The following is a 21266-nucleotide window of genomic DNA, read 5'->3' as shown; positions in this document are numbered from 1 at the left end:
CTTAGGTGGAAATAATTTGAAGAGTTTTCTTGCCAAACTCAGTTTCGCTCTGTAAAGAATCCAAGAGAAAGCATGAAGCCTGGAGAATTTGTGCACCGTAGCCCAGGTAGCTGATCTGCATATTTCTCAGACAGGTAATTATCTGCTGCATGCCACAAATTCACCTCAGTTCTGGTGGAATGTGTGGTCGGACATCAGATATGGCATCTACCCCATTACAGAGCATCAGAAAGTGATCCATCAGGAAACTGTGCCCTCACCTGCATGTTTGTCAAACTCACAAAGTACTGGTCTGTGGAATATACAGCCCTGGTTCTATTTGAAAAAAATCAAAAGAATATCTAATGACCAGGGCCTGTATTACTATTAGAGCGCAATGCACAAGTTACTACTTGTGTAACGATATACCTGTAAGAGACATTAGTTAGTGATAGATTCCTTACCTTAGAATATCCCCAGGCGTCAGATTGGATCCGGAAAGTTTTTCCGTCAGCAGTACCCCTGGGCGTCGGTAGGTGACGTCTTGTGGATCCGCGTCCGTCGCAAGCACCAAGATGACGTCACCGAGACTACTTGGGTGCCACTCATGCATGCTGCGTCAGTTCTGTACACGACTTTCCGCGCCAGGAACGCAGAGCCATGCAAGAAACTGACCACTTGTTCCAATGAAACTAGGGACCTGAAAGGGATGTCCTTAACCCTAGAAATCAGTTCGCAGAACGGGGAGGATGGGTGGGGCAGTAAGGAATCTATCATTAACTACTGTCTCTTACAGATATATTGTTACACAAGTAGTAACTTGTGCATCTGAAAGAGACAAGTTAGTGATAGATTCCTTACCTTAGAATAGATACCCCAGCAATACCAACCCCGGTGGTGGGTCTGCGAATAAGATTACACCAGAAAGTCACGGAGAACAGAACGGCCAAAGAAGCCGTCTCTCCGGACTTAACTGTCAAGGCAATAATGCTTGGTAAACATGGGCAGCGAAGCCCACGTAGCTGCCTGGCAAATGTCCTGCAAGGGAACGCTGCGTCCCAAGGCAGTAGTGGCTGCCGTCGCCATTGAAGAATGGGCACGCAGCCCCACAGGAGGCTCCTTCTTAACCATGCTTTGATGCACAGAACAACCCACCGAGAGATTGTCCGTTTGTGCACCGCCCGGCCTTTTTTGGCACCCACGTAGCCAACAAAGAGCTGGTCATCCACACGGAACTGTTGTGTGCGCTTAGGATAGAACGAAAACACACGTTTTGGATCGAGACGGTGGAGCCTTTCTTCCTCTTTTGAAGGATGAGGCGGAAAGAAGGTGGGCAAAGTGATGGTCTGCCCGATGCGGAAGGGCGTGACAACCTTTGGCAAGAAAGAAGGACGGGTCCTTAAAACCACCTTGTCGGATGAACAGAAAGGAAAGGAGGTTTAGAAGAAAGAGCCTGGAGCTCACTCACTCTTCTGGCAGAGGTGATAGCTACCAGGAAAGCCGTCTTTAGAGTGAGAAGATGTAAAGGACAGCTATGAAGGGGCTCAAAGGGAGCGCACATCAGATAGGTCAGGACAAGATTTAAGTCCCATTGAGGCATTATGAAAGGCACGGGAGGGAAACGTGTCTGTAATGCCTTTCAGGAAACTGGTAACAACCAGGGACTTAAAGAGCGAAGGCTGATATGGGGAAGCCTTAGAAAGGCAGAGATGGGCCGAAAGATAACCTTTGATAGTGCCCAGAGCATAGCCCTTCCTGGGCCAAGGATAATAGGAACAGAAGGACCTCAGAAAGAGGGGCAGAAAGGGGATCCACACCCTTTGCTGTGGATCCTCTTATACGGTATACGCTGCAGGTGGATTTGTTCCACCGGCAGGCGTATACCGTCTTAGTGGAGGGATGCATGGCTGCCAGAATGACATCACAGACTTCGGGAGGAAGATCGAAAGCTTTCAACTGTCGCCGCTCAATCTCCACACATGGAGGTGGAGGCTGGACAGGTTTGGGTGGAGGACCGTCCCCTGCTGCTGCGACACAAAATCCTCCCGAAGAGGCAGTCGGATCGGGGGATCGATCGCCATGCTGAGTAGCTCGGGATACCAGTATCTTCGTGCCCAATCCGGAGTTACAATGTTGACTTGGGCCCGGTCGAGCCGAATTTTCTTCAGCACTCTGGGCAGAATTGGTATAGGCGGAAATGCATACAACAGACCGCAGCTCCACTCAGTGACGAAAAGTGTCGCTGAGCGAGTGCCGCCGTGGAAATTCCAACGCGCAGAACTGATAACATTGCGAATTCTCTTCTGTGGCGAATAGATCTAACCATGGCTCTCTCCACTGCAGAAAGAGACCTTGCGCCACGTCCGAGTTTCAGACGCCATTCGTGATCCATCATGCACCGGCGGCTTAGTTCGTCCGCCCTGGCGTTCAGAGACCTGCCAGGTGTTGAACCACCAAGGTAATGCCTTGATGTTCCAGCCATGTCCAGAGGGGCAGAGCCTCCTGACATAGGGTCCACGACCCCACCCCTCCCAGTTTGTTGCAATACCACATGGCGGTGGTGGTTATCTGTGAACACCTGCACTACACTTCCCCGGAGAGAGGGAAGGAATACCTTCAGTGCATGTGGGATCGTCCGAAGCTCTAAAAGATTGATATGGAGTCGGGACTCCGCCAGAGACCAGAGGCCTCTGATCTCCGCCTCTCCCAAGTGGCCACCCCATCTCAGGTGGGACGCATCCGTCATCACTGTGTGCTCCGGTTGGGGAGGGGAGAGGGACCTGCCATTGACCAAATCACAACTCGTGAGGCCACTACTGCAATTGTCGTGCAGCGCCCTCAGAGATTTGGACATGATCTGACAGGTTGGCCTGATGCTGCGCCCACTGGAAGTTCAGGTCAGACTGCAGAGCCCGCATATGCCACCTGTATGTTGCACTGAGCGGATGCCATCAGGCCCAGGAGCCGGAGGGTCATCCTGACTGAAACCCGATTTAGAGGCTGAAAGATCGGAATCATAGCCTGAATATCCCGGGACTCGCTGCTCGGGAGGATAAACCCAAAACTGCTACGAACCCTGAAAAACTCTGATGAAGGGGAGCTTCTGATAGGGACTCAGGTGCGACTTCGGCATGTTGATGGAGAACCCCAGCAAATGAAGGTCGGCTATAGTCTGAAGGTGGGTGACGACTCCCTGGGGCAAGCCCCGCCTTCAGCAACCAGTTGTCGTGGTAGGGGAAGACTGACTCCCCTGACCTGCGCAGATGAGCTGCGAACAATACCATCACTTTCGTGTACATCTGACGGGTACTGGTAAGGCCGAAGGGGATCACGGCAAACTGAAAATGCTCCTGGCCTACCGTGAACCGCAGGTAACGCCGGTGGACCGGCAGGACAGGGTTGTGAAAATATGCGTCCTGCAAGTCCAATGCTACCATCCAGTCTCCAGGGTCTAGGGCAGCCAAGGCCTGAGCCAGAGTCAACATCTTGAACTTCTCCTTCCGGAGGAAGCGATTGCCGTTCCTTAGGTCCAAGATGGGGCGCAGGCCCCCTTTCTCCTTCTTGGGGACCACAAAGTAGTGGGAATAACAACCATGTCCTACTTTTGGCCCTGGAATGCGCTCGATAGCCCCCTCGGCCAAGAGGGCCATGACTTCCTGTTAGAGAAGCGCAAGTGATCCCCCGATATGCGGTGGAACTGAGGAGGCATGGCTGGGGGGGCAGACTCGAAGAGGAGGGAGTAGCCCCTTCGGACGATTTGCAGCACCCACCTGTCCTAAGTGACAGAGCACCAGTGGGGGAGATGATGTTGAATCCTGCCGCCCACTGGCGTGGGGTGCACCCCACAGCTTGGACTAGGAAGGCTTTGAGGCGGGATGCTGCGGAAGGGGAGGTGAACTGACCCGCACGGTGGCCCCCTGTGCAGCCATCACACCCGCGGCCGCTCTGAGTTTGGTTCTGCAAAGGCTTCTGGCTGAACGAACGTGTAGGGGCGCCCTTTCCGTGGCCACGAAAGGAACGAAAGGTAGACGTGGCCGGGCGTGTGGTGGAGAGACCCAAGGACTTGGCTGTAGCCCGAGAGTCCTTGAAACGCTCCAGCGCACTGTCTGCCTTATCGCCAAACAGGCGAGTACCATCAAAAAGCATGTCCATGAGGGAACTCTGGACATCCCCCAAAAACCCCGTGGACCACAGCCAGGCATGACGCAAGGTCACCGTCGTGGAGATGCTCTCCCCAAAGAGGTCCGCGGTGTCCAGCCCACACCAAATGGCGAACTTCGCAGCATCCTTCCCCTCCGCAACAGCTTGAGAAAGCACAGCCCGAACCTCCTCCTGGCACTGGAAGCAGAGTTTGCAACACCGTGTCCCACACTGTATGAGAGTAGCGGGCCCAGGAGGCATGCAGTGTTGACTGACCGCAGCCCCAGGCTGGCAGAGCAAAACAACTTCTTGCCAAACTGCTCCAGCTTTTTCGATTCTTTATCTGGCGGAGCAGTAGGGAATGCACTTTGGGAAGTGGAGGCCTAAATGTCCAGGATCTTCGGGGTCGGATGATTTGTTAAAAAGGCAGGGTCACCCGGCGCAGGGGTGATGACGCCTGGCCACATTTTTATCCACAGGAACCCCTGTGGCTGGTCTAGACCCAGTGCCCATCAAAACATCCGTCAAGGCCTCATTGAACGGAATCAGAGGTTCCATAGTACGTACCGCCGTCTAAAGCACTTCAGTAATGAGGTTTGTCTTGAGGGTAACAGTAGGCAGATCAAGGTCCAGAGCCTCAGCTGCTCTACGGAGCACCACAGTGTATGTGGCGCCTTCCTCCCATGACAGCGGGAGGAGACAAAACCCAGGCTCAGAGGAGAGGTCAAGGCCACCCGCATCCTCCGAGTCCTCTGCCCACTCATGTTTGGACCCGCACTGCCATGCGATAGAGTCCTCCGACTCTTCCCAGTCATCCCTCTCCTCCGTGGCCCGAGGTACAGGCTGCAGCGGCGGGGAAGGCACAGGGAAAACAAATGCTCCAACTGCGCCGGGAACGGCGCCGGTCAGCGCCGATCTGGCTCCATGTCCCAATTAGGGTCCCAAGCCAGAGCAAAATTGCCCGGAAACTCGGGCAAGGGCGGAGGTGGGACGAACGAAACCCATTGCGGGGCCGGAGCAGCAGGGAGCGCCGGAGTTGCCGGCGGAGGACACTGCGGCGCCGGAGCTGCTGGCGGAGTACCTTGCGGTGCCGGAGCACGGGCCCTCATATGGACCCGGGGCCCGAAGGCCTGCCTGCGGGAGCCCTAGGCCTGAAAATGTGGTTCTTGGCGGCAAGAAACTCTTGCACCTGGGCCGGAGTCGCAGATGGACCTGGATAGGGCGGGTAAGTCGCGGGACTCTCAGGCTCCAACGGAGAATGACGGGGGGACGTCTGAGAGCGAACACACTCCTTTGACTTTTTCTTGTGATGCCTCTTACCCGATTCCGAGGGTGAAGAATTGGACCCCGAGGAGCGATGATGATGGTTCTGCGGTCGGTCCCTCGAGCGACCCCTGGACCTCGAATGGCGCGACAACGACTGCGGGGCCTCCAGCAGCTTTCGGGACCGCTCACGCAAAGCCTTCGGAGCCATGGCCAGACAGTCGGAACATGACCGGGAGTCATGGTCGCGCTTCAGACAGTAGAGACAAACGCAGTGGGGGTCGGCCACCGACATCGTACAGTGACAGGCATTGCAGGATTTAAACCAAGGCATCTCTACTCGGCACCAGGAGTCAAGACTCAAAAGAAGTAAAGACAAAAAGTCTCAAAAAAGGTAGTCAAAAAGTGACAAGGGTACGTGCTCTAACCGGATCTGCGTTTGCTGGCACGGAAAAAGAAAGAACTGACGTCAGCGCACATGGGTGACACCTAAGTAGTCTCCGTGACGTCATCTTGGTGCTTACGACACCACAAACGAACGTGGAGCCGCACGACGCCACCTACCGACGCGCAGGGGTACTGCTGACGAAAAACTTTACGGATCCAGTCTGACACCTGGGGATATGTTAAGGTAAGGAATCCATCACTAACGTGTCTCTTTCAGATTTATGTGTTTGCGCCACAGCGCACTTTTAAGCAGGTGCACTGGGCGCAAACTGGGAAAGTATGCCCTATTATGAAGAATACACTCCCCGAGAGCAGTGAGAAATACGGAGCAGTATTAGAGACCCCCTTGCAAGCAAATGCAATGAGTGACTTTGCCCGCCTGCAGGGGATGATCCATGGGGCTCCCTTCCATCCTTGAGAGGGCTGACATCAGGGGGTGCACTGACAGTTTGCTGCCTTTTTGCAGCAAGTTTTCAGTGCACCTCCTAAGGGTATGCTCGTCTCTGTGCTTAAGTTTGTAATACGGTGTGGGCGCAGAGGCAAAGTGATTCCCTCATTTGCATGTGTCCACGCTCTCATGCAAATGAGGGAACGCCCTTTCTCGATAGTGAAGGTGTAAATGTGTGCCAGTGGTATCTGTATAACAGAAGGGGCCGCACAAGCGTCTGTTGCCCCTTCTGTAATCCCAAGGTGCCCTGGGAGCACGCAGAGTGGGCGCAAACACCTGTTGTATTCCCAGCACGCTTTGTGTAATACTGACCCTGGTTGTCTAGTGACCCCTCGGATGAGGAGGCAAAGGCTGTGGAAAATATGTAGGAAAGATCTCCTTGTTCCAGTAAAAATCGGTGGACACCTTCAGTGAAAAAGTAAACTTGGAACTAAATGGGTATCTACTCATCCCATATCCTTGCTTAGCACCCCAGACTAAATTTCTCACCTCGGTTCTCTTGTATAAACGTTTACTGTGTGCTCTAGGACTAGGACTTCATCTCCTTATCTGCATATTATGCACACTTGCTCTATGCTAAAGCAACACAGCTGGTGATGGCTGGGTACAACTTGAGTCCGTACTAATACTATTAAATTCTTATGTAAATAAACATCAACATTTTAAAACTCTCCATTGTATAAAATGGTCCCTTTTTGACGTTCTTATTGTGTTCTTTATATTGGGGTTTTCTTGTTTAAACAAATAAACTAATTTTCAGCCCTAAAAACAGGAATTATTATGGACCGACTGTGTTCTCGCAAATTACGGCTTGTGTTCCTTTGGTATCCATGGCATGGAAATCAGATATAGAACTTTAAGTGCCAGGAGGCAAAGGTTGGTGCATCAATGGCTCCAGAAACAGACTGAGAACCCAAGAATCTTCCTGAATGCATGAGGCTTGACAGAAAGTTTTCCACTGATTTCCTTCTCGAAGCACCAATGCCCACTAGGGGACGTCTACCGCTAGTCTGATTTGGCCACATGAATAGAGAATGAAATTACATCTTGTACAGAGAAAGGAGTCCCCGAAAGCCCCGCTGAAGCATCTGGAATGGATCCAGACCAGGGAACTGATGCTTAACTGGCTGCACTATAGGGCCACGTAAGCCTTCAGCTTTGAAGCCAAGTTATCCAGGAAAGAATCTGAGAGTGGATAAAAGTGTGGACTCAAATCCAACTTTTGGATCTGAAAAGAACTGGACAGGCTGATTCAACTTAAGATCAGTATGCTCCAGATCAGATGTATCAGGTCTGTCTGCCGTGTTTATGTAACACTCCAATAAACAGCTACAGAAGCAGTTTCTAGCCCCTCTAGCAGTGGCGGCTCCTCCGCTATGGCAGCAGTGCAAATAAAGGAAACATAAAATGATAACTTTGAGGTATTATCATTTTATGTTTCCATGCTGCTTTGTGGGCAGGTGGGGCTGCTCTGCTCTCGGAGCAGGGCAGAGGAGGAGTGGTTTGCCTACTCCTAAGTGCACATGATTGTTTAGCCGGCCCCCCTGGGGCCAGACAAACAGTCATACGCTCTTTACCTGTTCTCCACAAAGGCTGAATAACAGCCTTCGTGGAGAACATGCCAAGGCCCCCATTCCCTGGCTGAGCATCAAACCACGACGCGCAGACCAATCACAAAGCAGCATTGCAGCGTTGTGATTGGTCAGGGGAGCCTGGGTGCTTACCAATCACAATGCTGCACTTCCGTGTTGTGATTGGTCAGTGTAGTCTAGCTGTGCTTCCTGTTCCAGGAGTCCGGCAGAGGAGAGCTGGAGCAGAGAAGCAAGACCTGGCAGCAAGGTACATATTTATTTTTTTGAATGTTTTTTTACATTGCACCCCCCCCCCCCTCACTTTTCTTGACCAGTTAGGATGACTACGATGTTGCGTGCTCCTTGCCGAAAAAGTGCTTTGACGCCATGTCAAGGGTAGTAAGCACTATATAAATGCAATTACAAACACTGATTAGAATTTTTTTTTACAGCAGCCCCACATGGCTGGGCCTAAAATCATTCTGGGTTCAATAATCTATAAACTGGATACATTTGATACTAACTTACAAAAAGGAAAAATACTTGACGAAAAACAACATTTTTATTTGCAACCAAAATTATAGCTACCAAGACAGAAGGTCTTTGGACCTATGTATAGGAAAGGGCAAACACATAGAAATGCAATACAATGTGTCTTCAAACCATACCAATGAAAACTAGTCATGCAAAAAAATCTCTCCACACCATGCATGCACTGAGGCTCAAGCTGAAAACCCCTTCAGCGGAGTGAACACACGAAAAACCACACACAGCAGTGAAGGAAAGCAACAGCACATCTAATATTTGAAGTGATAGTAGGTTTATGAAAATGGAGTAGGCATGGTCATGTTAGGTAGCTGTCCAGAGATCATGTGAAACCTTCAGCCAGTGCAGACTTTGTATGCAACAGTACTGTGCACTCAGAACCTGTACTTCACATGTTCCCATTATAAATATGGGTTTGAGACAGCACTTGAAGTGCAGGGCTGCGTCGGTGTGTTACGTACATGGGTCCCTATACTAATATCACCTCATTTTAATCAGTGGACATCACCAAAACGTAACTTTGACTTGAACTGATTCACTCAAAAAGAACTTCGGGGTATCTGGGTGTGAAAACCTTTTATAAGTAAGAGCAACTCAAAATATTTTGCATGGATGTTTCCGAAATGACAACATTTTAATTTCATAAAATGTGCAAAAGACTTGAAAGAGCCTGGAGCTGAAAGCTATAAGAGTCTACATCACTAAAGCTCATAAAGAATCGGGATGCTGAACCACTGCTACAAATACTAAAACAGCAAAGATTACAATATGTGCAAAAATATTTAGCCATTTGCCAATACTGAAAGCTGCCTTTGCAGCAGTTTTTTAAGGCTGTTTTCCTGTTGGTTTCTAGAGCTCGGCTTGATGACGACAGTTTGAGAAGAAACTTACTGCTGGTTACTAATATAAAATAAGCCAGCTCAAGATGGATAATTCATACATTAAATTATCTTTTAAAGCAGTGAGCGATTCAGTCCCTAAGGGAATCCCTCCTCTTCTGTCGCAGTCACATTTCCTCAGGGAAGTACCTCTCCAAATGATTTGCCATTCAACAACGTTTTTCCTTCCACATTTGTCAGGCAATGTTGTCTCGATTATAAAAAGTGGAGAAAATACATTTTGTTGGTTTATTTGTACAAATGGGTCTGTTCTTTGCAAATCATGCATATTGTGTCTTACACTGAATAGTTGCACATGTTTAAAGTTTGAGACAAAAGGCAGTAAAACGATTAACCCAGGATCACACAATTTTTGGTGAAGTGACGAATGACTGGATCACAACCAAGTCTCCTGGTTTAAAGGTCTGAAGCTTCACAACTAGACCACAAGTACAGTATCTGTTCTCCAAATACAGGAACTGTTCTCCAAACGACAATCCGGTACAGCTCCGAATTAAGATGCTATCATTAGGGATTGGGGAGCATATAGAAGAAAGAACCTGAATGAAGATAAATCCATCAGAAGATGGTGATAACTAGCATGTAATCATGTGGGTGATCATGGGTAAGTTATTGTCCAGCATATTTTCTTGTCATCACTATCTCGCCTCTACTCCAACACTTCTTCAGGAATAATGCTTCAAAGTCTTCCTATGTTGATCTCAGAGGTACAACTGGCTCGCTATCTACCAGAAGTGTTGACACATACGAGTGCTCAGTGGATCTTTATGGCTATATCTGCCACCTCATCCTGGCTTTGCTTCTTCTTTCTGGGTTCGAATTCCTGTCTGGGCATATTTCAAAGTTAAGAAATCTGAAAGAAACGGGAGGACGACAAAGCAGCCATTAGAAACATGGTGCAATGGGGTAAGTCACTCGGGCCTTTCGAGGGTAGGCTGCGGGCAAGGGTGCTGCTTTCAAAGCTAAATGGGCTGCCATGATCCAATTATGCCATTGAGACCACATTTTAGTGGAGTTCTACTGCAGTGTTTCGCCAGGGCAGATTTTGGTTTGCGGTTCGACCCCAGTAAGTAACCTCCTCTGAAGTGACTGATCTCTAAGATGCTGGTCTTTGGAAGAATCACAGTTGCGTCAAATACATGGAAAATGTAGAATTTTCTCTTTAGTACAAGTTTCTAATCTGCAGATTTTAGGCAGATGCAATGAACTCCCACTGAAGCAGTATTAAGTGATAAGATGGTAACTATATTGGAAGGAAAATAAGATCAATAGAAGAAAGTACCGGATTCCTAAGTCTTTATCTTGCACTACAAGGAACACCGACTCACATCAACTGTAGGCCTGCAGCCTTTCTGGGGCAATGGTAAGCGTCTACCTAACTGCACTAAAGCATACACAGGCCATTGAGCCTTCCTCTGCTTCAGAGTTAGCAATGAGAGAATGGCAAAAATATATGCCTATGATGATTTCTTCAGCTTTGCTGCTGGTAACAGGAGCTTTCATATTTCTATTAGTTTCGAATACAGCCATTCATTTTTACTTCTAAAACCGCACCAAAAACGTGCTTATTTGCTTTGATCTTTTCCAGATAAGACGGGGCAGTAGACTATGCAAAGCACTTGCATTGGTCATCTTTGATTTGAGCTTTTTCTCTGAATTCATCACAGATGGGCCACAGAGCAGGGGTTGTATCCAGCGTCCTGCCTAAGTGCCTTAACATGGCCCCATTGTTCTTTTATGGCAACATTTGACAAACGTCTGGTTTACACAAGAAAAATGAGGATCTATTTTCTAAAGTGAAGCCCTAATCCACCTTGAAGCTTTACAGCTAGAATCTGTCATTCCAGCCTTTAGGGCCTCTAAAAAAACAAGGCAGGACCCCTGGCAGATACCTATGTTTGGATTTCTGATTGATTATATGTGTTATGGCTACCAATAAACCTCTCTAGTTCAATCTGTGCAATTAAAAAATACTCTAAACCCCAAAACTCAATTTCTACTGTATCAAGAACAACGCCCTATGCTATCTGAGCATGACAAATAAGAGAAGTCCAAAAACTTAAAACATGCATTCTCCTTTGCTATACTGACAACGTGGTTCTCTTACTGGGTAAATTCCAAGACTGCCTACAGGAGCACCCCACTAAACATTGTTAGTCTGTTCTAGATGCTCTATTTATTTGCAGAGTTTGTTGGCTCGTTACACATTTAAAACACTCCTTAACTGCATTTAACTTTGAGTGCTAGCACTTCTTTAGCTTTGTTGGCTTGTGCTCTGCTACCTTCATTGGCTAGAGCGCAGTTCCCTTTATTGACTAGCGCTCAGTAGCCTAGCGCTCATTTGCTTTCATTGGCCTGCACTTTGTTGCCTTCATTGGCCAGCACTCTGTTGCCTTCATTGGCTAGCGCCCCCATTGCCTTCATTGGCTAGCGCCCCCATTGCCTTCATTGGCTAACGTTCCACTGCATTCATTGGCCAGCACTCGTTCCGTTTCCTTCAATGGAAAGGGCCTTGCTATCCTCCTACATACCATGAATATACCAAATAAACATCAAGCCTATTTGTAAGCACACTCGAGCTATGATTGTTTAAGTTTAATACAAAGCACTTCAATGCATCTTTTGTTTGATTAAACATATTAATGGAAGATTGATGGTCATCAAATAAAAGCAACCACTCAGAGTACCTGTGCTGCAGAAATTAATTCTATCTCTTTAATAATTAAACGCATGCTGTTCAAGTGCATTCAAATCTCGTGAGATTTGGCGTGGTGAGGGTAGAGTAAAAAGCTGCAAAGTTGTAGCACACAGTGTCAAACGTCCACTGCTCATGGACAGCAAGAAACTCAGGGCAGCGCAGTGAAGGCACCAGCAACATCTGCAGCAACCCAGAGGAGAAAAAAAGAGGGCCTACATTAAGCACGGAAAACTACTTACGAACTGAATAAAGAGAGGTGAAACCCAGGGGGTAAGCGTCTGGCGGGTTACCTTGAAACAACAGATCAAAATGCAAATTAAAAACGATCACACATGACCACAACAAACATGTTCTGATAATCGGCAAACTTAACAGGCAGTCTTGCATCCCTCCAGAGGTGTGGTTTTTACTCATTGAGAAGAGGGGGACATTTGCTGTGTAGCCTGGAAGCACCAGCACCTCTTAAAGGCGACTGGGGTAAAAAGAAATGTATAAAAGAGACAATACAGGCCTTGCTTTTTACAATAGGAGTACAGTTACACAGGACCCCAAATGTACATATTATATGTTATAAAAGACTCCAAAGCGCAGACAAAGAGAAGTCACCAGACCTCATATGAATGCCCAATGATGTCATATGGTCACAGAAATCCAGAGTATCTGCAACATCCTAATTTAGTTTGGGATCTGTCAGTATTGGTGTTCTTTTAATAGCTGGTTTGATCTCTCTTTCATTCCATTGGTTACAAGGCATCGTACACACTTACCTGATGCACGGTGTTGCATTAGAACATGGCAGGCAGTTGTCTGCATGGGTTAGAAGTAGGAAATGTTTTGTTACGGAATCTGCTGCATCTCTATGGCATTCTGAATACCTACAAAAATAAGTTTCTACTGTCCTGTTGCTATTTTCTTATTTCAGGCTGGATGCTGATTTGAATAATCTGTCAATTTTAAATTATGTAGTCAGTTTCATGTAAACTGTGTCTTTCCACCATTGCTTGCTGATCTCGTGCTGAATTTCGCCTATCCTGCCCTTATAGTTTGCCACTGCTTGGTACCTGATGTAGGTAACAGCATTTTTAGGGCTCGGCCTACGTCACCACGAAGTGGGGCGGAGCTCCGAGCTCCTATTGTTAAAGAAAAAGAAAAAAAAAAGTTTCTTTAGGGCTCGGGCCAGAAACATTCCTTAGTGCGCGAGCTTTTTTTATGGCATCTGCATAGTGATTCGTTTTCGCTGTGCTGTCTTTTTAGTAGCCTTGACGCGATAGGCTATATGTAATTTTCGTCCGCCATTGTTGGCATTTTCTGTGCGGTTACGCGCACGGCAGACTATTAATCATAATTAGGAGCTGTCAGAGTGCCCGTGTAATGCAATCCAGATGGTCTGAGCGGTGAGCGCGCTCAATGTAAAATGACGAGAGGCGAGGCAGCAGGCGAGGCTCACAGAAGATGACTCATACGATTGCCTTTCTGTATATTTAAGGAGAGACGTTTTACACATTTTTGTGTTTTAATGGCAGGACGGGCAGCTTTTAGACGCAGTCTGCTTAGAGTTTCACACTATACAAAGTTTAGGGGCTTGGTAACAAGGGATGTTTGCAAATTTTTTTGTTTCAGGGATTGGGGAGGGTACAGGTGTAGTGCTTAATTTGAGCCAGTTACTGCTGATGGGGGGCAGAGCACTTTTTTTTTTAGACTCGTACTTCTTTTCCCAAATCAGACAGCACCAAAGGAAAAACACGCATATCGGAAAAATAGTGGGAGAGGACGGCAGCAAAACCGCCAGAAAGGGAGAACGCAGTAACCAGTAAAAGTGAGCTAAGAGGGCACAGAGTGTCAGGGAGGGGATTAAAGAGGCATGAGGTGGATGTAAGACTACTAAACTTTGGTATTTGGTACAGTGATGTTTAATTCCACCGTCCGTGGCCTTTTAAGCAGATTTTCAAGCACCGGCACTCTTCTATTTACAAATTAAGCACAGGCCGGACTTGGCAGAAGTGAGGTTTGTGAATTCATTTGTATTTGGAGGAGAGGATGTAGCCTCAGGGCTAGAGCAGTCGATGTGGAAGCTGAGGAACCAGGATCGGGTCATGGCAGCTACGCTCAACATCCTGTGATTCTGGGCAAATCACTTAAACTCCCCATGCCTAACAAAATGAATATGTCCTTGTGTTAACGAAACTGGTGCTATGTAAAGCGCTCAGATACCCAATACCTTCCGGTCTAGTTCGCGCTATATAAAACCATGTTTTCACAACAGCAAAAGTTGGACGCACCTGTGATCGCACAACGCCCCTCTTCAACCTAACTAAACAATTGTAAGCCGTAAGTGGAGGTAAAAAAGCAGAGCACCGCTCCCCACCTACTCCCTTCCGAAATCTTTACGGGCCTTATTGCAGTCTGCTGTCGAGCCTGACTCGCAGAGTTAACATGCAGTCATCAATATTGTAAAGTTTGTGAAAAAAACGTGAATACGCAATATTCAGGGAAAACAGAGCCTTCCCGCAGTTACAATGGAAATTCAGAAATGTTTTGTGTGTCTCACGTAATGCCAATGGCTATTTCATTAGGAAAAATTAGACTCATTGATACATGCACCATCACCTCCAGTACAACCAGTACTACAGCCACCAGTCCTACCACTACCACCACCACCAGTACTACCAGTACCACGACCACCAGTACTTCTACTAACACCACCACCAGTACTACCAGTAACACCACTACCAGTACTACCACTACCAGTACTACCACTACCAGTACTACCATTACCACTACCACCGCCAGTACCACCACCACCAGTACTACCAGTACCAGTACCACCACCAGTACTACCACTACTAGTACCACCAACACCACCAGTACTACCAGTACTACAGCCACCAGTATTACCCCCACATCACAGCCAGCAGCTGTGCAAGCTTCTTACACTCACAAGGAGACCACAGGCAGCTGAGGTGCAAGCTTCTCCCACTCACAAGAAGGACATCACAAACAGCAGTGGTGGAAGCTTCTCACACTCACAAGAAGGACATCACAGCCAGCAGCAGTGCAAGCTTCTCGCACTCACAAGAAGGACATCACAGCCAGCAGCTGTGCAAGCTTCTTACACTCACAAGGAGACCACAGGCAGCTGAGGTGCAAGCTTCTCCCACTCACAAGAAGGACATCACAAGCAGCAGTGGTGCAAGCTTCTCACACTCACAAGAACGACATCACAGGCAGCAGCAGTGCAAGCTTCTCACACTCACAAGAAGGACATCACAGGCAGCAGCTGTGCAAGCTTCTTACACTCACAAGGAGACCACAGTGCATAGGGAGTGCAGAGTGCATAGGGAGTGCAGAGTGCATAGGGAGTGCAGAGTGCATAGGGAGTGCAGAGTGCATAGGGAGTGCAGAGTGCATAGGGAGTGCAGAGTGCATAGGGAGTGCAGAGTGTATAGGGAGTGCAGACTGCATAGGGAGTGCATAGTGCAGAGTGCATAGGGAGTGCATAGTGCAGAGTGCATAGGGAGTGCATAGTGCAGAGTGCATAGGGAGTGCATAGTGCATAGGGAGTGAAGAGTGCATAGTGCATAGGGAGTGAAGAGTGCACAGTGCATAGGGAGTGAAGAGTGCAGAGTGCATAGGGAGTGCAGAGTACATAGGGAGTGCAGAGTGCATAGAGAGTGCATAGGGAGTGCAGAGTGCAGAGTGCATAGAGAGTGCATAGGGAGTGCAGAGTGCAGAGGGAGTGCATAGGGAGTGCAGAGTGCAGAGTGCATAGGGAGTGCAGAGTGCATAGGGAGTGCAGAGTGCAGAGGGAGTGCAGAGTGCATAGGGAGTGCAGAGTGCATAGGGAGTGCAGAGTGCTTAGGGAGTGCAGAGTGCATAGGGAGTGTAGAGTGCATAGGAAGTGCAGAGTGCATAGGGAGTGCAGAGTGCATAGGGAGTGCATAGGGAGTGCAGAGTGCATAGGGAGTACAGAGTGCATAGGGAGTGCAGAGTGCAGAGTGCATAGGGAGTGCAGAGTGCATAGGGAGTGCATAGTGCATAGGGAGTGCATAGTGCATAGGGAGTGCATAGTGCAGAGTGCATAGGGAGTGCATAGTGCATAGGGAGTGAAGAGTGCACAGTGCATAGGGAGTGAAGAATGCAGAGTGCATAGGGAGTGCAGAGTACATAGGGAGTGCAGAGTGCATAGAGAGTGCATAGGGAGTGCAGAGTGCATAGGGAGTGCAGAGTACATAGGGAGTGCAGAGTGCATAGGGAGTGCAGAGTGCATAGGGAGTGCAGAGTGCATAGGGAGTGCAGAGTGCATAGGGAGTGCAGAGTGCATAGGGAGTGCAGAGTGCATAGGGAGTGCAGAGTACATAGGGAGTGCAGAGGGAGTGCAGAGTGCATAGGGAGTGCAGAGTACATAGGGAGTGCAGAGTACATAGGGAGTGCAGAGTACATAGGGAGTGCAGAGTGCATAGGGAATGCAGAGTGCATAGGGAGTGCAGAGTGCAGAGTGCATAGGGAGTGCAGAGTGCAGAGTGCATAGGGAGTGCAGTCCAGAGTGCATAGGGAGTGCAGAGTGCATAGGGAGTGCAGAGTGCAGAGTGCATAGGGAGTGTAGAGTGCATAGGAAGTGCAGAGTGCATAGGGAGTGCAGAGTGCATAGGGAGTGCATGGGGAGTGCAGAGTACATAGGGAGTGCAGAGTGCATAGGGAGTGCATAGGAAGTGCAGAGTGCATAGGGAGTGCAGAGTGCATAGGGAGTGCAGAGTGCATAGGGAGTGCAGAGTGCATAGGGAGTGCAGAGTGCATAGGGAGTGCAGAGTGCTTAGGGAGTGCAGAGTGCATAGGGAGTGTAGAGTGCATAGGAAGTGCAGAGTGCATAGGGAGTGCAGAGTGCATAGGGAGTGCAGAGTGCATAGGGAGTACAGAGTGCATAGGGAGTGCAGAGTGCAGAGTGCATAGGGAGTGCAGAGTGCATAGGGAGTGCATAGTGCATAAGGAGTGCATAGTGCAGAGTGCATAGGGAGTGCATAGTGCATAGGGAGTGAAGAGTGCACAGTGCATAGGGAGTGCAGAGTGCATAGGGAGTGCAGAGTACATAGGGAGTGCAGAGTGCAGAGTGCATAGAGAGTGCATAGGGAGTGCAGAGTGCATAGGGAGTGCAGAGTACATAGGGAGTGCAGAGTGCATAGGGAGTGCAGAGTGCATAGGGAGTGCAGAGTGCATAGGGAGTGCAGAGTGCATAGGGAGTGCAGAGTACATAGGGAGTGCAGAGTGCATAGGGAATGCAGAGTGCATAGGGAGTGCAGAGTGCATAGGGAGTGCAGAGTGCAGAGTGCATAGGGAGTGCAGAGTGCATAGGGAGTGCAGAGTGCATAGGGAGTGCAGAGTGCATAGGGAGTGCAGAGTGCATAGGGAGTGTAGAGTGCATAGGAAGTGCAGAGTGCATAGGGAGTGCAGAGTGCATAGGGAGTGCAGAGTGCATAGGGAGTGCATAGGGAGTGCAGAGTACATAGGGAGTGCAGAGTGCATAGGGAGTGCAGAGTGCATAGGGAGTGCAGAGTGCATAGGGAGTGCAGAGTGCATAGGGAGTGCAGAGCACATAGGGAGTGCAGAGTGCATAGGGAGTGCAGAGTGCATAGGGAGTGCAGAGTGCATAGGGAGTGCATAGGGAGTGCAGAGTGCATAGGGAGTGCAGAGTGCATAGGGAGTGCAGAGTGCATAGGGAGTGCAGAGTACATAGGGAGTGCAGAGTGCATAGGAAGTGCAGAGTGCAGAGTGCATAGGGAGTGCAGAGTGCATAGGGAGTGCAGAGTGCATAGGGAGTGCAGAGTGCATAGGGAGTGCAGAGTGCATAGGGAGTGCAGAGTGCATATGGAGTGCAGAGTGCATAGGGAGTGCAGAGTGCATAGGGAGTGCAGAGTGCATAGGGAGTGCATAGGGAGTGCAGAGTGCATAGGGAGTGCAGAGTGCATAGGGAATGCAGAGTGCATAGGGAGTGCAGAGTGCATAGGTAAAATTACAATACAACTCACATAATACCACTACACACCACATGCACACACTCCATCACACATGACGAAAACACATTGCCATTTACAATACCATTAGCTCAAACTCAAATAAATCCGAGCCCGATTGCATTTCTAATGCTTGTTATAGTACTGCTACTGTGATTATCCAGCACATTTTAGCACATGGCACTTTTATGTCTTAGCACTTTAAGTACACATTCCTGGCCTTCGCTCAACTTTTGTCTCCATATTGTACTAATTGCGATAACACATTTTGTCTGGTTTAGCAGTTGCATACCTTCTGCCTTTATTTTGAATTGATACCTTCTCCTGCCCATTCTTCATGAATGTTGTTTCCTCGTCTTTCTAGGATCTTTCAGTTTATATCCTGATATAGACAAGGAACATCTTTAGCTCCGTTGCCTAAAATTATTTTGTCGAGTCTGTAATAGCACGTGGTACTTTATAGGCACTTTAGCTTAGTCGCCTGGCCCTGATCAATATTTTTAACTAGGTACATTAACAGGGTTGGGACGGCGTTTAGCTTAGGTCTAGATCCTTAAGTGAATAGCAGCCACACAAGAATTAGCGCCAGGTCTTCGAGTACAGGATCTGGAATTTGTATTGTGCACGACATGTATGACTTTGTCTGCTTTTAGCATTCTGTCGTAATTGTACTGATATATGTCTAGATATCTCGTTAGCTACCCGTTTACAAAACCATGTTATGCACCACAGATGTCTTAACTACTAATGAACTGACTGTCATTTATAATGTCTTCTGTTTTTTTATGTACTGCTCTTACTTTCACTTTCTTTTTTAAATCGTCGTCACTTTGATGGACTGGATTGTCTAAATAAAGTATTTTAAACCCGAACTAGAGAGTTTTATAGGGGTCTTCAGTATTATGATCGGTTTCAAAAACACATTTTGAAACAATTTCATTTTGATTGGTCACAGCCCAAAGGAGATTATCTGCAAGTGAACAGCTGTTAATCTGGTAACTGATATTTAAACTAATGAAAAACAACTGAACGCTACTTGTCAATTGTCATTGAAAAGCTTGTATCAATAACTTGTTGAAATGTTTCACAATGGTAATCGCTCCTTCCGTTGAGACCTGCGTTGCCTATAGGAACTTTCACTATATTCCCACTAAGGGCTACCCAGAATCCAATGCAAGAATTAAAGGATAATTATAGGACCACCGTTTTTCGTATAACTTAGGGAACCAAGACTATAGTAGGTCTGCACTTCCATAGGGCAAGATAGGGCATGATAAGGCAGCAGCCAAATGACCATAAAAGGACTGAGAAATGGTGTTTTAGTTAGCAGATAGGGAAAGCTCCAAAGCCAGATGCTATTTTGCAGGGAGTGACCAACATTCTGAACCATCCTTTGATAGTATATGCCTGGGTTGTGGGAGGACAGACTTCTGGACGCGTGGACGTTAGGCATCTCGCCGCAGGGAAGGAAGACATCTACCTTCATGTCATTAGATCCACTCCCGACACAGATCTACAGGCCAAATCATCCCATGGGCCAGATCCAATTGCTAAGTCAAACGAGTGAGGTAAAGCACATGGAAACAGGTGCACCTACTCCACTGCCTGTGTAGTAGTTTCCATACATGAACCGCTTGTGAGAAGTTCCACTCCTAGTTTCCATGTGTCGTCTGGTTGCGACTCGAGGGTGCCTTCGTCATGGAAGGCTGGGGAGGCGATGTTGCCGCCTGACTTTGTAGCACAGTGTAGTGTCCTGCAGGCCACGTCTTGTATCCCCTCCCTAGGGGCCGTGCTAGCACCCACCCCTCACCCATCCAGCACAGGCGTCACCTGTCAGGTGACCCTTCTAATAAAAGGGGCCGGGCGCACGTGCCCTGGGCCTGTTCTACCCACCACCTCCTTGTGTGTGCAAGTTGTCTTAGCAGCATGCGGGCCTCAGGCCCAAGACGCTTCACAAGGAGCGCCTCTGTTTATACTTTTAAATACACTCATTATTTCTCGGCATCTCTGGGGGAGCCCGGGCTGACTCACGGCTCTACAAAGAATAAACAAGCCAGCATACATGGGAAGTCCCACTTATAGCAGTAAGCCCGGTGGAGCTCCGGCGCGAGCATACCATGCACGACTAATTAAACAGACAGAGAAGTGCTGCTCGGAGCAACTCAACGGGCCACAGTCTCATCGGAGCACGAGGGCTTTTTGCTTTAAATTGATGTTTTAGAAACCTTCACACGTCCAGTATGATGGTGCTGCATCAATCGTACCCAGATAAAAAAAAATTGCATCGCGCTAAATTGATCGTGAGAGGGCGTAAAGAGAACTTCTGCCCATTTTATGATAGTGGGGAGTGGAAAAGGGTAGACAAAAGACTTCCCGGAAACGTCACGTTTCATCGTTAAAACAAATAACGGCGAGCTGATGAAGAGCTGGAAGGCCCAAACACTAGTGATGTCACTTCTTGATCACCACGCGTGTCAGTGTCACCCTGTGACACTAGTTTGATGCTTTGTATAATTTACAAAGCAGCACAAAGTGGATGGTCGTGAACAGAATGACACAGACATACCAGTTTTCAATTTATCTTCACTATAGGACATACGGTTCCTCAAAGTCTGAACGAATCCCCTTCAAGCCGCTTTAGATCTCTGACTTAAGAACTGCTCTCCCTTAAAGCATATTTCAGTAAGTTCAATATCGGCACATACAAGCCTCGAAATTGAGTACGTTTGACATAAATGCGGCGCGTCTGACATGTACATGCTTATAACTGGATAGTGATACAAATACATTTAGCAAATAAACCTCTTGTCTCTGGAGGGCCATGGAGCCTGCACTGCAAATTAGAACTGCAGCTCAAATTCCCAATATTCAAACTGAGCTCAACTGGATAAACTATTTAACTTTACAGACTAGAGAATTGTTTAATTACTACATTTTCTCGTGGGGAGGATGGGACTGGGTTGGTTTTGTTGCACTTTGGAGATATTGTGTCTGTTCGCAATGTATCTAGAGCCGATGGATCGATGAGACACCGCGTCTTTGATGTGTCTGAAGTCCTGGAGACACCTTGGAGTGTTGCTGTCATCTTTGATGGTCAAAGATTTCATTGTTATTCTATTCTCAAGGGCGCTGATAACAGATTCAAGTCTTGTATGCAACGCCGCATTGAAGTTATCCGCTACATCATCTGACTGCTTCTCTGACTGTAAGCTGCAGCATGATGTGACCTATCCAATTCTAACCTCCTGCACATGTCAGCCATCTTGGATT

The 21266-nt window shown here is 48.0% G+C and overlaps 1 protein-coding gene across 3 annotated transcripts in view; it reads right to left on the bottom strand.

Annotated features, from left to right (window-relative positions):
• Positions 1–21266, bottom strand: part of TTC7B (tetratricopeptide repeat domain 7B) — a 1395621-nt gene that overhangs the window by 462464 nt on the left and 911891 nt on the right. The window contains exon 18 of one of the 3 annotated variants that reach the window (XM_078660054.1): positions 12231–12281. The exons of the other annotated variants lie outside the window; for them this stretch is intronic. Coding sequence (XP_078516180.1) covers positions 12231–12281 — 51 coding nt within the window. The remainder of the gene's footprint in view (positions 1–12230; positions 12282–21266) is intronic. 3 annotated transcript variants of the gene reach the window in all.

This window comes from Lissotriton helveticus, chromosome 9 (assembly GCF_964261635.1).
Source record: "Lissotriton helveticus chromosome 9, aLisHel1.1, whole genome shotgun sequence".
In the NCBI taxonomy this organism is placed as follows: domain Eukaryota; kingdom Metazoa; phylum Chordata; class Amphibia; order Caudata; family Salamandridae; genus Lissotriton; species Lissotriton helveticus.
Note: the sequence above shows the minus strand (reverse complement) of the source record. Positions and strands in the feature narration are given on the sequence as shown.